Here is a 13,584-nt window from a genome sequence, read left to right on the forward strand (position 1 = left end):
AGATTGAGTAGACTGGGACTGTGCTCACTGGAATTTAGAAGAATGAGGGGGAATCTGATCGAAACATAAAATTATGAAGGGAATAGATAAAATAGAAGCAGGGAGGTTGTTTCCACTGGCAGGTGAGACTAGAACTAGTGGGCATAACCTCAAAATTTAGGGGGAAGCAGGTTCAGGATTGAGTTGAGGAGAGCTCTCTTCACCCAAGGGATTGTAAATCTGTGCAATTCCTTGCCAAGTGAAGCAACTGAGATGACATCATTGAACATTTTTAAGGTGAAGATATTTGAACAGTAAAGGAATTAAAATGAGCGGGCTGTTAAGTAGAGCTGAGTTCACAAAAAAGATCAGCCATGATCTTGTGAATAGTGGAGCAGACAGGATCGACCAGATGGCCTACGCCTGCTATTTCTTATGCTGAACTCCAAGAACCATGGCTAGTAAATTCACTTTAGTGTTAACATGAGTCAACAAATAAAAATATAGAATACACTGGGATTTGTGCCAATATGGGTTGTATGTTCAGCCAGCTTAGCAAGATGGGCTACGACATCCAGAATTGAAAATGTGTTGCTGGTTAAAGCACAGCAGGTCAGGCAGCATCCAAGGGACAGGAAATTCGACGTTTCGGGCCAGAGCCCTTCATCTACGACATCCAGAATGTAATGCAGAACAGCATACAGAGCTCAACAGATGCAATCCCTTTCTGATCTTTCTGATCTCTCTGTAGGGGACCCTGGAGTCACAAAGCAGGTAAGCCACCTGCAGGTTACATTAAATCTGTAATTCCAGGTGAAACTCCTATTTATTACTGATTGAAGTACATGGCTCATTCGCCTTTGACAAAAAGGTGATAATAGCCTAATTAGAGAAATAGTGTTCACTCACTCAATTCCCTAGCTAAATCGTCTGACCTGCCAATTTTCTTTTCCCCCCAATTCATTCAGCTGATATTGGCTTTGTTGGTTGGACGAGCATTAATTACCTACCACTGATTAAACTTCAAAAAATGGTGGTAAACTGTCTCAAGAATCTATTCGGCCAATCATTGCATCATTCACAAATTTACTTATCACCCCTCCCACATTCTCATCTACTTTATGATTACCAAAAACAATAAGTGAATTCTGCACTCTGTAGGATATCACTGCATACTGAACTTGAGTCACAGTCTCCTACCACCAGTCTCTATCTTCTATCACGGAGTCAATTTTGGATCCATCTTACCAAGTTACCCTGTGTACCATGTGCTTTTCCCACATGTGACATTGTCAAAGACATTGTTGAAAATCTATGTAAACCACATTAACAGCCCTACAGTTACTTCATCTTTGATTATTGATGTGATACTCGCCTTAATCAAAAATGCAACTCCCCTCTCCTCTTTCCAACACCTCCATCCCACCTGAAACACCTGCACCTTGCATATTAAGCTGCCAGTCCTGTACTTCTTGATGAAAATTCCTGAAGAAAGGCTTATGCCCGAAACGTTGACTCTCCTGATCCGTGGATGTTGCCTGACCTGCTATGTTGTTCCAGTGCCACACTTTTTGACTCTGTCCCCCAGTTATCCACATTTCTGTGATGGTTTTAATGTCCCAGTTCCACTTACCAATCCATATGCTGAGTTCATCGGCCTTACCTGTCAGCCCACTTGCATTGAAATAGATGCAGTTTAATCCAACAGATATTACTTTACTCCCTGTCGTGCTCCAGCCTGACCTGTCTCTTCATTTTACTATTTCTGATCACTGTATCTCCTTCCAGCCTCGCAATTGCCTCCCTGCTGTTGAGGATCCAACCTGCCCCCAACTAATCTAGTTTGAACCCTCCCTTGTAGCACTAGCAAAGCTGGCTGCCAAGATATTGGTTCCCCTCCAGTTCAAGTGCAACCTGCCCCTCTTGAACAGGTCACCTCTACTCCAGAAAAGATCCCAATGATCTAAAAATCTGAATCCTCATCCCCTGCACCAATTCTTTAGCCAAGCATCCATCTGTTACATCCTCCTATTCCTACCCTCACAAACACCTGGCTCTGGAAGTAATCCGGAGATTACGAGCAACGAGGTCCTAGTTTTTAACTTTTTTCTTAATTCTCTTAAATCACTCTGCAGGACCTCATTCCTATAACTACCCATGTCATTTGTGCCAACGTGCCAAATGACTTCTGGCTGCTCATCCTCCCCTTGAGAATGTTCTGCAACCGCTCAAAGACATCCTGGCCCCTCGTATCCAGGAGGCAACACACTGTTGCGGATTCCCGTTTGTGGCCACAGAATTCATACCAGTACTTTGCCCCTAGCACCATGGGCTCACTTTATTTCGTAGCTTCTCAGCAGTGCCATGACAAAAGCCTTCAGGAAATCCAAATAGGTCACGTTCATTGGCTCTCCTTTGCTTAACGTATTCATTAGGTAAAAACAATGACTGCAGATGCTGGAAACCAGAGTCTAGATTAGAGTTGTGCTGGAAAAGCACAATTCAGGCAGCATCCGAGGAGTAAAATCGACGTTTCGGGCAAAAGCCCTTCATCACCACTCTAATCTAACATATTTATTGCATCCTTCAAGAACACTAATAAATGTCAGGCATGACCTCCCCTTGATGAAGTGGTGCTGACTCAGCTCTATTCTACAATATACTTGCAAATACACTGCAATCTCATCCTGAAGAATGGACTCGAAAACTTGCCAAGAGAGAGATCAGGTTAACCAGACCTCTATAAACAGGATGGTCTACACCTGAACCTGAGGGGCACCAGTATCCTTGGGGGGAGGTTTGCTAGTGCTCTTTGGTGGGGGGTTAAACTAACTCTGCAGGGGCCAGGGAACCTAGACTGTAGCTTTAGGGTGCAGGACCTGGAGTGTAGGGAGATGAGGAACATGGCATCAATCTCGAAGGAGGGTGCCTGTAAACAGGAAAGTGGCTTGAAGTGTGTATACTTCAATGCGAGAAGTATATGAAATAAGGTAGGCGAACTTGCAGCGTGGGTTGGTACCTGGGATTTCGATGTTGTGGCTATTACGGAGACATGGGTAGAACAGGGATAGGATTGGCTGTTGCTGGTTCCAGGGTTTAAATGTTTTAGTAGGATCAGAGGTGGGGGTAAAAGAGGGGGAGGTGTGGCATTGCTTGTCAAAGATAGTATTACAGCGGTGGAAAGGACGATGGATGAAGACTCGCCATCTGAGGTAGTTTGGGCTGAGGTTAGGAATAGGAAAGGTGAGATCACCCTGTTAGGAGTTTTCTACAGGTCTCCTAATAGTCCTAGAGACTTAAAAGAAAGGATTGCGAGGATGATTCGGGAGAAGAGTGAAAGTAGCAGGGTGGTTGTTATGGGGGACTTTAACTTTCCAGATATTGACTGGGAAAGCTATAGCTCGAGTACGTTAGATGGGTCGGTGTTTGTCCAATGTGTGCAGGAGGGTTTCCTGACACAATATGTAGACAGGAGAAAGTGAGGTCTGCAGATGCTGGAGATCAGAGCTGAAAATGTGTTGCTGGAAAAGCGCCGCAGCTCAGGCAGCATCCAAGGAACAGGAGATTCGACGTTTCGGGCATAAGCCCTTCTTCAGGAATCACATTATGTAGACAGGCCAACAAGAGGTGAGGCCATACTGGATTTGGTTCTGGGTAACTAACCAGGCCAGGTGTTAGAATTGGAGGTAGGTGAGCACTTTGGGGACAGTGACCACAATTCCGTGACTTTTACTCTCATGATGGAGAGGGATAAGTGTGCACTGCAGGGCAAGAGTTACAGCTGGGGGCAGGGAAATTATGATGCGGTGAGGCATGACTTAGGATACGTGGCTTGGAAAAGTAGGCTTCAAAGGGAATGGCGCAATCTATATGTAAAGCTTGTTCAAGGAGCAACTATTGGGTGTCCTTGATAAGTATGTACCTGTCAGGCAGGGAGGAAAGGGTGGTGAGAGGAAGCCGTGGTTTAATAAGGAATTGAAATCCCTTGTTAAAGGGAAGAGGGCGGCCTATGTAAAGATGAGGCATGAAGGTTCAATTGGGGCGATTGAGAGTTATAAGGTAGCCAGGAAAGATCTAAAGAGAGAGCTAAGAGCAGCAAGGAGGGGACATGAAAAGTCCTTGGTTGGTAGGATTAGGGAAAACCCAAAGGCTTTCTATATGTATTTCAGGAATAAAAGAATGACTATGGTAGGAATAGGTCCAGTCAAGGATAGTAGTGGGAAATTGTGCGTGGAAGCTGAAGAGACTGGGGAGACACTGAAAGAATAATTTTCGTCAGTATTCACTCAGGAACAGGACATTGTTGCCGATGTGAATGTTGAGTCACAATTAATTAGAATGGATGGCTTTGAGATAGGTAGGGAAGTGGTGTTGGAAATTCTGGAAAGGGTGAAAATAGATAAGTCCCCTGGACCTGATGGCATTTATCCTAGGATTCTCTGGGAAACAAGGGAGGAGATTGCAGAGCCATTGGCCTTGATTTTTATGTCCTCATTGTCTACAGGAATAGTGCCAGAAGACTGGAGGATAACAAATGTGATTCCCTTGTTCGTGAAGGGGAGTAGGGATAATCCTAGTAACTATAGACCGGTGAGTCTCACTTCTGCTGTGGGCAAAATCTTAGAGAGAATTGTAAGGGATAGGATTTATGAACATCTGGATAGGAATAATGTGATCAAGGATAGTAAGCATGGTTTTGTGAAGGGCAGGTCGTGCGTCACAAACCTTTTTGAATTCTTTGAGAAGGTAACTAAGAAGGTGGACGAGGGTAAAGCGGTGGATGTGGTGTATATGGATTTTAGTAAGGCGTTTGATAAGGTTTCCCATGGTAGGCTACTGCAAAAAATACGGAGGTAAGACATTGAGGGTGAGTTGAAGGTTTGGATTAAGAATTGGCTGGCTGGAAGAAGACAGAGGGTAGTAGTTGATGGTAAAGGTTCATCTTGGAGTGCAGTTACCAGCGGTGTTCCGCAAGGATCTGTTTTGGGACCATAGTTGTTTGTCATTTTTATAAATGACCTGGAGGAGGGGCTAGAAGGTTGGGTGAGCAAGGTTGCGGATGACACGAAAGTCGGTGGAGTTGTTGACAGTGAGGAAGGATGTGGCAGGTTACAGCGGGATATAGATAAGCTGCAGAGCTGGGCAGAAAGGTGGCAAATGGAGTTCAAGGTCGCTAAGTGTGAAGTGATTCACTTTGGTAAGAGTACAAGAAGATGGGGTACTGGGCTAATGGTCGGATACTTGGTAGTGTGGATGAGCAGAGGGATCTTGATGTCCATGTACACAGATCTCTGAAAGTTGTCACCCAGGTAAATAGTGCTGTGAAGAAGGCATATGGCATACTGGCTTTTATTGGTAGAGGAATTGAGTTACGGAGTCCTGAGGTCATGTTGCAGTTGTATAAGACTCTGGTGCGGTCGCATCTGGAGTATTGTGTGCAGTTTTGGTCACCATACTATAGGAAGGATGTGGAGGCACTGGAAGGGTGCAGAGGAGGTTTACCAGGATGTTGCCTGGTATGGTAGGAAGATCACATGAGGAAAGGCTGAGGCACTTGGGGCTGTTTTCATTGGAGAAAAGGTGGTTTAGGGGTGAGTTGATAGAGGTGTACAAGATGATTAGGGGTTTAGATAGGGTTGACCATGAGAACCTTTTTCCACGAATGGAGTCAGCTATTACGAGGGGCATAGCTTTAAATTAAGGGGTGGTAGGTATTGGACAGATGTTAGGGGTAGATTCTTTACTCAGTGAGCCATGAGTTCATGGAATGCCCTGCCAGTAGCAGTGGTGGACTCTCCCTCTTTATGGGCATTTAAACGGGCATTGGATAGGCATATGGAGGATAGTGGGCTAGTGTAGGTTAGGTGGGCTTGGATCGGCGCAACATCGAGGGCCAAAGTGCCTGTACTGTGCTGTATTTTTCTATGTTCTATAATTTCCAATCTTCTACCTTTTTGACAGGGGAGTTACATTTGCTATGAGTCCTCTGGGACTCTCCCTGATTCCAGAGATTCCTGAAAGATCACCTCCACAATCTCCTTCAGAACGTGGAATGTAGTCTATTCCATTTCTCCAGAGTAAGACAGATACAAAGTAGAACATAAAACAGTAGACAGTATACAGGCCCTTTAGTCCACGATTCTGTGCTGAGCATTTATCTTAGTCTTAGATCAACCTTACGTCTCAATTTTCTGCTATCCATGTGCTTGCCCAGCAGTCACACTCTGACTATTAGCATAGCTGACAGTGCTTTCCACGCACCCAATACTCTGTCAGAAAGAACCTACCTCTGACATCTCCTCTATATCTTCCTCCAATCACCTTAAAATTATGGCCTCTGGTGACAGTCATTTTTGCCCTGGGGAAAAGTCTCTGGCTATCTACTCCATCTCTGCCTCTCATCACCTTGTACACTTCTATCAAGTCACCTCTCTACCTTCTTCTCTCCAGAGAGAAAGGCCTTAGCTCACTCAACCTCTCTTCATAAGACAAGCCTTCCAATCCAGGCAGCATCCTGGTAAATCTCCTCTGCACCCTCTCAAAAGCATCTACAACCTTCCTGTAATGAGGCAACCAGAACTGGAGACAATATTCCAAGTGTGGCCTAACCAGGGTTTTATAGAGCTGCAACAAAACCTCACAGCTCTTAAATTCAATCCCCTGTTAATGAAACCCAAAACACCAAACACTTTCTAAACAACCCTTGGGTGGCAACTTTGAGGGATCTATGGACATGGACCCCAAGATCCCACTGTTCCTCCACACTGCCTCGAATCCTGTCTTTAACCCTGTATTCAGCATTCAAATTCAACCTTCCAAAATGAATCACTTTGCATTTATTCAGGTTGAAGCCCAGTTTCCACTTCTCAGCCCAGCTCTGCATCCAGTCCTCAACACTATTACAACACCACAGACCTTTGTGTTAATGGCAAACTTATGAATCACCCATCCACTTCTTCATCCATGTCATTTATAAAAACTGCAAAGAACAGAGGTCAAAAAAAAACAGATCCCTCCAGGTGGAATGCCACTACCACTCATTATCTTCTTTGGGTCAGCTAATTCTGTATCCAGACAGCCAAATTTCCCTGTATCCTATACCTCCTAACTTTCTGAATGAATCTTCCGTGGGGAATCTTATCAAATACCTTAGTGAAATCCATATACACCATATCCATAGCTCGAACTTTATCAACCTGTCTCATCACATCCTCAAAAGAATTCAAGGCAGCTTATGAGGCATGACCTGGTCCTCAAAACGTCATGCTATCTTTAACCAAACTATGTTTATCCAAATATCATAAATCCATCTCTCAGAATGCTTTCCATTACCTTGCTTACCACAGATGTAAGACTGACTGTTCTGTAATTCACAGGGATCTCCTATTCCCCTTCTTGAACACAGGAACAATATCTGCCTCCCTCCAACCAACCGGTATGACTTCTGTGGAGAGCGAGGATGCAAAGATCATTGTCAGAGGCACAGCAGTCTCATTCCTCACTTCCCACAGTAACCTTGGATGTATCTGGTCCAGCTGTGGGGACTTGTCTATCTTGATGCTTCCCAGAATTTCCAACAGATCCACTTTCTTAATATCAACCTGTTCAAGCCTATTAATCTGGTTCACAGCGGTCTCAGTATCAACAAGGTGCCTCTCTCTAGTGAATACTGAAGCAAAAAACTCATTTAGCGTTTCCCCTACCTCTTCAGGCTCCAGACACAAGTTCCCTCCGCTATCCCTGATTGACCCTACCCTCTATGATCATTGTCTTATTTCTCACCTAAATGTAGAACGCTTTTGGGTTTTGCTTAATGCTTCCCACCCAGGCTTTTTTGTGCCCCCTTCCTCACTCTCCTCAGTCCATTTTGAGCTACTTCCGAGCTACCTTTTTAATATACTTTTATGACTGCTGGCTTCTTGCTCAGATTGGTCCCCTTCTCTGATGGGCCCTACTCTTATGCTGGTTATGCTATTCCCCTTGATACTTGTAGACTATCTTGGGATTCTCCATAATCCTGTCCCCTCCTGGTTCTTCAAATTGGTGTCCTGAGATTCTCCCCTGTACTTTCTATACTCCTCCATGGGGTCTCTTGCTTTGCTCCTTCGTACCGGTCATAGATCTCATTTTATCCAATTGTACATATTCCTTATGTCCCCAGTGCTCTCTGGGCTTGTTTCTTCTACATTTCATCCTGAAGGCCATGTGACGGGATTGTACATCCCTTAAGTTGATTTTTGTACCTCCCACTGTGTTGCTGTACATTTACTCTCAAAACGCTGTTCCCAGTCTTCTTCAAGATCCATGAATCTTACCCCAATTCACATCTTTCTCACCAGATTTTTATTGCTGCTTCAGGTTTGACAAGCCTTCTCATCCGACAATCAAGTTTCGAATAAATAATGCATTCACTTCTATCCTAACCATTCCTTTGCAGCCATGCATCACACCACTTTTTTGTTTAATGAGCCAAGTTCAAAATCTGCATCCTTTGTAGTGCAATGGCATCCTGGAACCCAACATTGAACAATATCTTACCTGTTGACCACTCCATTGACAGGCTTAAGGTTACTGCAGGCTTTTGTTGGTACAGATTCAGTTGGTGTCGAACAAGATGTCACATTTTCTAAAGGGTCAATGGGAGGAATAACCTGGGAGTCAAAACATAAAAGCAGTTGTAGAGCAGAGACATAACTGTGCCCTTGACAATTCTGCAAGTTCATTCGGTTAAGTTATAAAATAAATAATCATCTTCTGCACAAATAATTTTTTTTCTTACAAAGATTTTTTTTGCAGCTCACAACATTCAACACAACACACAATCCAGGATTCTCGTTTGCAGCCACAGAATTCAAACTCCTAGAACCGTGGGCTCATTTTATTTAGCAGCCTTTCGGCAGCATCTTGTCAAAAGCCTGCTAGAAATTGAAACAGGTCACATTCACTGACTGTCCTTTGCCTAACTTGCTCATGACACCCTTAAAGGATTCTAATAGATGTCAGACATGACCTCCCCTTGACGAAGCAGTGCTTACTCAGTTCTATTTTACAATGCACTTCCAAATACTCTGCAATTTCATCCTTAATAATGGTCTTGAAAGGTTTTCTGTATGGCCTAGTCATGTATTGATGGGCCTCAGTATTCTGGCTACATATCATTGCATTTTCTTAGGTTTTACAAGTAATGCTCAATACATTACCTAGATATTGCAATATAGTCCAGACTTTACAAAACAACTTGAACAACTACTAACAGAGAATACGAAAGGAAACTTGCCAGGGACATCAAATCACTAAGAGGATTTTTTTTGTTGCATAAAGGGAAAGCTGATCAGGAGAAATGTTGGCCCACTAAAAATCAAAAGTGGGGATACTGTCAATGACTGTAAGGAAATGGCAGACATGTTGAATAATTACTTTGCCCCAGAAGCTATAGTAGAAAAAAAGATAGCTTGCCTGATATCCTGAGGAAATTAAAAGTAGATCAGGAATGGCGATTGAATAAAAGTAACTTAAGTAAAGCACTGGAAATGAGGAAATTAATGGTATTAAATGAGCAATAAATCCTAGGACCTGACAACTTCTACCTAAAGATGTTAAAAGATTGAGGGGATCACAATTATAATCATTCAGAATGCCCTATATCCAGGAGTCATCCCTCTAGATTGGAAAATTACAAAAAGCTATCCTGCTTTTTTAAGAGGAGCAAAAGGAGTATCAGGTAATTACGACCTGCTTGCTTAATATCTGTGGTGAATAAATTGTTGTGGTCTGTAATTAAGGATGGGGTAACTGAACATATCGAAAAGTTTCAGTTAATTAGGATGGTCAGCATGGTACATCATAGTAGACAAACCTTAGTAAAATTTCCAAAAAGGTGGCTATGGTTGTGAACATGGGGAATTATTTGAGTATGTTGTTTATATGGACTTCCAGAAGGCATTTGAGAAAGTCCCACGTAACAGCCTGTTAACTAAGGTAGAAGCCTACGAAACTGAGGACAAATTATTGACATGGCTATTTAATTGGTTGAATGGCAGGTGACAGAAAGTACAGATAGTGGATAGGTACTCAAGTTAGCAAAATGCGATCTGTGGTGTCCGCAAGAATATGGGCTTCAATTATGCACAATATTTATTAAAGACTTGGATAATGGCATAGAAAGTCATATATTCAAATTGGATTTCAACTCAAAAGGCAGTCAGCATGGATGATGGCATTGAATTACAAAGGGATTTTGATATCTTAAAATGAACGAACAAAATTGTGGCAGCTGGATTCAATGTAAGGCAGTGTGAAGTTGCCTATTTTGGATTGACAAAGGATAACTCAGGGCACTTTCTCAACAGTATTAAGTTAAATACAGTGATTGCCCAGAGACTGGGAATTTGGATGCAGAGATCAATGGATTACAGTGATTAAATCTACAAATTTTATCGACAACATGGATTAAAAATAGTTGAACAAAATAATCAATAAATGAATGAAGTGCTGGTCTTGATAATTACAGGAATCAAGTATAAGGATGCAGAATTATGCTCCAGATGTACAAAACCCTGGTTAGACCTCGCTTGGCGTACGGAGAACAAATCTGGATACCATAACTTAGGAAGGATACACTGGCTTTGGAGGGAGTCCAGCATAGATTTACAACAATGATACCTGCACTTCAGGGGTTAAGTTAGGGGAAAGATTATACAAATCCTGCTTGTTTTCTCTTGAAATTAGAAGGTTAAAGGGTGATCGATTGAAGTCTTCAAGATATTAAAAAAAAGGACAGTGTAGCTAACGATAAACTATTCCCATTGGTTGGGATTCTAAACTCGGGCACATTGGTCTGGCCCTAAACATCAGACTTTCAGGAGAGATGTTAGGAAGCACTTCAATGCATAAAAGGGCAGTAGTTGTCTGCAGCTCTCTTCTACAAATGACAATGGATGCTGGATCAATTGCTACTTTTAAATCGGAGATAAATATTTGTGAATCAAACATATTAAGGGATATGGACCACAGATCAGCCATGATCCCAGCAAATGATGGAAAAGGCTGAAAGGGCTGAATGGCCTACTTCTGATCCTATGGGCATAAAAGAAGTATGTTTACCAGGGTTTCCCACCTCAAGTCACAAACAAGAAAAATTCCATGTGTAGGAAGTGAATGAGTAGTATTTTGGTTTCAGAATTTCAGCTAATCACTACATGTGTGTCACAACTAACATTTAAATTAAATATTTAGGTGTTGTAACGTGCTGGGTATGACATTCATGCAGACAACGGACAAAGCAACAGCAGTCTGCTGCAAACATCAAACATAATAATAAATTCCGAGATTTTGTGCAGGTCCAGGTATGCTCTCTAAGATACAAGGTCTGATACTTTTACGATATCATTCACGGGCAAATATTTTGCCTTTCCATAGAGAGAAAAAAAAAGTCTTTGCTTTACATTTGATTTTTAAACAGGTGAATCATTTAGATCATCTGCTATGGTGCTTCCATTTAAAGTATCATGAGATTATCGAAAAAGATTTTGTGTAAGGAACATATAAAGGAATAAAAATGTTAAAGTTGGACGTGGGTAAGATGAGGAGCAGTCCACAATGCATATCCAGTTCACATTCCTAACAGTCTTTGGCTCACCGTTCAGACCACCATTGTCAATGCCAGCAAAAACTCGGCTGGTCGTTCAACCAGAAAATACCAATACTGGTATGATGAGAGTGATTATGAGATCTGGGAACTATTAAGCTCGAAGTAGATGTCATACTTGACTGCAAAACAACAACTGCCCTCGGAATAGAACTGACAGGCCTACAGGCGACTGAAAGGCAGAGGAACAAAAACAAACCCGTGACATAAAGGACGGGTGGTGGCCACAGAAAAAACTGGAGGCCCAACAAATGGCTGACAACCATGATATGTGTGTTTTCATCTGTACTGCCAAGACCACTTAGGGACCAAAGCCCCACACCACTGCTGGCCAAGGACATAGTGACTCTTTTCAAAGATAAACTAGCCATCAAAAATCACTGGGGGAACACTTCAGAGAGCTCCTCAACCAGAGTGTTCCTGAACTCATCCTGCAGCATACCATCTGCCTTGAACTTAGCAACACTCGATCCTTGCACGAAGTAGAGAAGGCTGTCTGCCAGCTTAAGAACAAAAAGGCTGCTGCACAAGATGGTATCCCTACTGAGGCAGTGAAGTGCAGAGGCAAAGAGCTCCTGCTGCAGCTAAATGCCATGTCGGTATTATCTGGAAGGAGGACAGCATCCCAGGAGAGCTGAGAGACTGGTCAGCAAAGTTAGATCTCACGGAATACAGGGAAAACTAGCCATTTAGATACAGAACTGATTCAAAAGGTAGAAGACAAAGGGTAGTGGAGGAGGCTTGCTTTTCAGACAGGAGGCCTGTGACCAATGATGTGCCACAAGGATCAATGTTGGATCCACTGCTTTTCGTCAATTATATAAATGATTTGGATGTGAACTTAGCAAGTATAGTCAGTAAGTTTTCAGATGACACCAAAATTGGAGGTGTAATCGACAGTGAAGGTTACCTCAGAGTACAACGGTATCTTGAGCAGATGGGCCAATTGGCCAAGGAGTGGCAGATGGAGCTGAATTTAGATCAATGTGAGGTGCTCCTTTTGGAAAGGCAAATCAGGGCAGGACTTGCACACTTCATGGTAAGGTCATAGGCAGTGTTGCTCAACAAAGAGAGACCCTAGAATGTCGGCTCATAGTTCCTTGAAAGTGGAGTCGCAGGTGGACTGGATAGTGAAGGTGGTGTTTGGTAAGCTTTCCTTTATTGGGCAGAGCTTTAAGTATAGGAGTTGGGAGGTTATGTTGCAGACGTACAGGACATGGGTTAGGGCACTTTGGGAATATTGTGTGCAATTCTGGTCTCCTTCCTACCAGAAAGATTTTGTGAATCTTGAAAGGGTTTGGAAAAGATTCACAAAGACGTTGCCAGGGTTGGCGGATTTGAACAATCGGGAGAGGCTGAATAGGTTGGGGCTATTTTCCCTGGAGTGTTGGAGGCTGAGGGGTGACCTGGTAGAGGTTTAGAAAACCATGAGGGGCATGGATAGGGTAAATAAACAAGGTATTTTCCCCAGGGTGGGGGAGTCCAAAACTTGAAGGCATAGGTTTAAGGTAAGAGGGGAAAATTTTTAGATGGACCTAAGGGGAAACTTTCTCACACACAGCGTGGTGCACGTATGAATGAGCTGCCAGAGGAAGTGTTGGAGGCTGATGCAATTACAACATTTAAAAGACATCTGGATGGGTACATGATTAGGAAGGGTTGAGGGGGATATGGGCTGAAAATGTGTTGCTGGAAAAGCGCAGCAGATCAGGCAGCATCCAAGGAACAGGAGAATCGACGTTTCAGGCATAAGCTTTTCCAGCAACACATTTTCAGCTCTGATCTCCAGCATCTGCAGTCCTCACTTTCTCCTTAGAGGGATATGGACCAAGTGCTGGCAAATGGGGCTAGATTAATTTAGGATATCTAGTTTGCGTGCACTGAAGGATCTGTTTCTGTGCTGTACATCTCAATGACTCTATGCCACAGCCATGAATATTTTCAGAAAACAAGTCCTA

The 13,584-nt window shown here is 43.0% G+C and overlaps 1 protein-coding gene across 4 annotated transcripts in view; it reads right to left on the reverse strand.

Moving 5' to 3' along the window:
• kansl1b (KAT8 regulatory NSL complex subunit 1b) overlaps positions 1-13,584 on the reverse strand; it is a 300,606-nt gene that overhangs the window by 75,923 nt on the left and 211,099 nt on the right. For all 4 annotated transcript variants that reach the window (XM_060848550.1, XM_060848551.1, XM_060848552.1 and 1 more), the window contains one exon: positions 8,518-8,630. In XM_060848550.1, the coding sequence (XP_060704533.1) occupies positions 8,518-8,630 (113 nt within the window). The remainder of the gene's footprint in view (positions 1-8,517; positions 8,631-13,584) is intronic.

This window comes from Hemiscyllium ocellatum, chromosome 32 (genome assembly GCF_020745735.1).
Source record: "Hemiscyllium ocellatum isolate sHemOce1 chromosome 32, sHemOce1.pat.X.cur, whole genome shotgun sequence".
NCBI lineage: Eukaryota > Metazoa > Chordata > Chondrichthyes > Orectolobiformes > Hemiscylliidae > Hemiscyllium > Hemiscyllium ocellatum.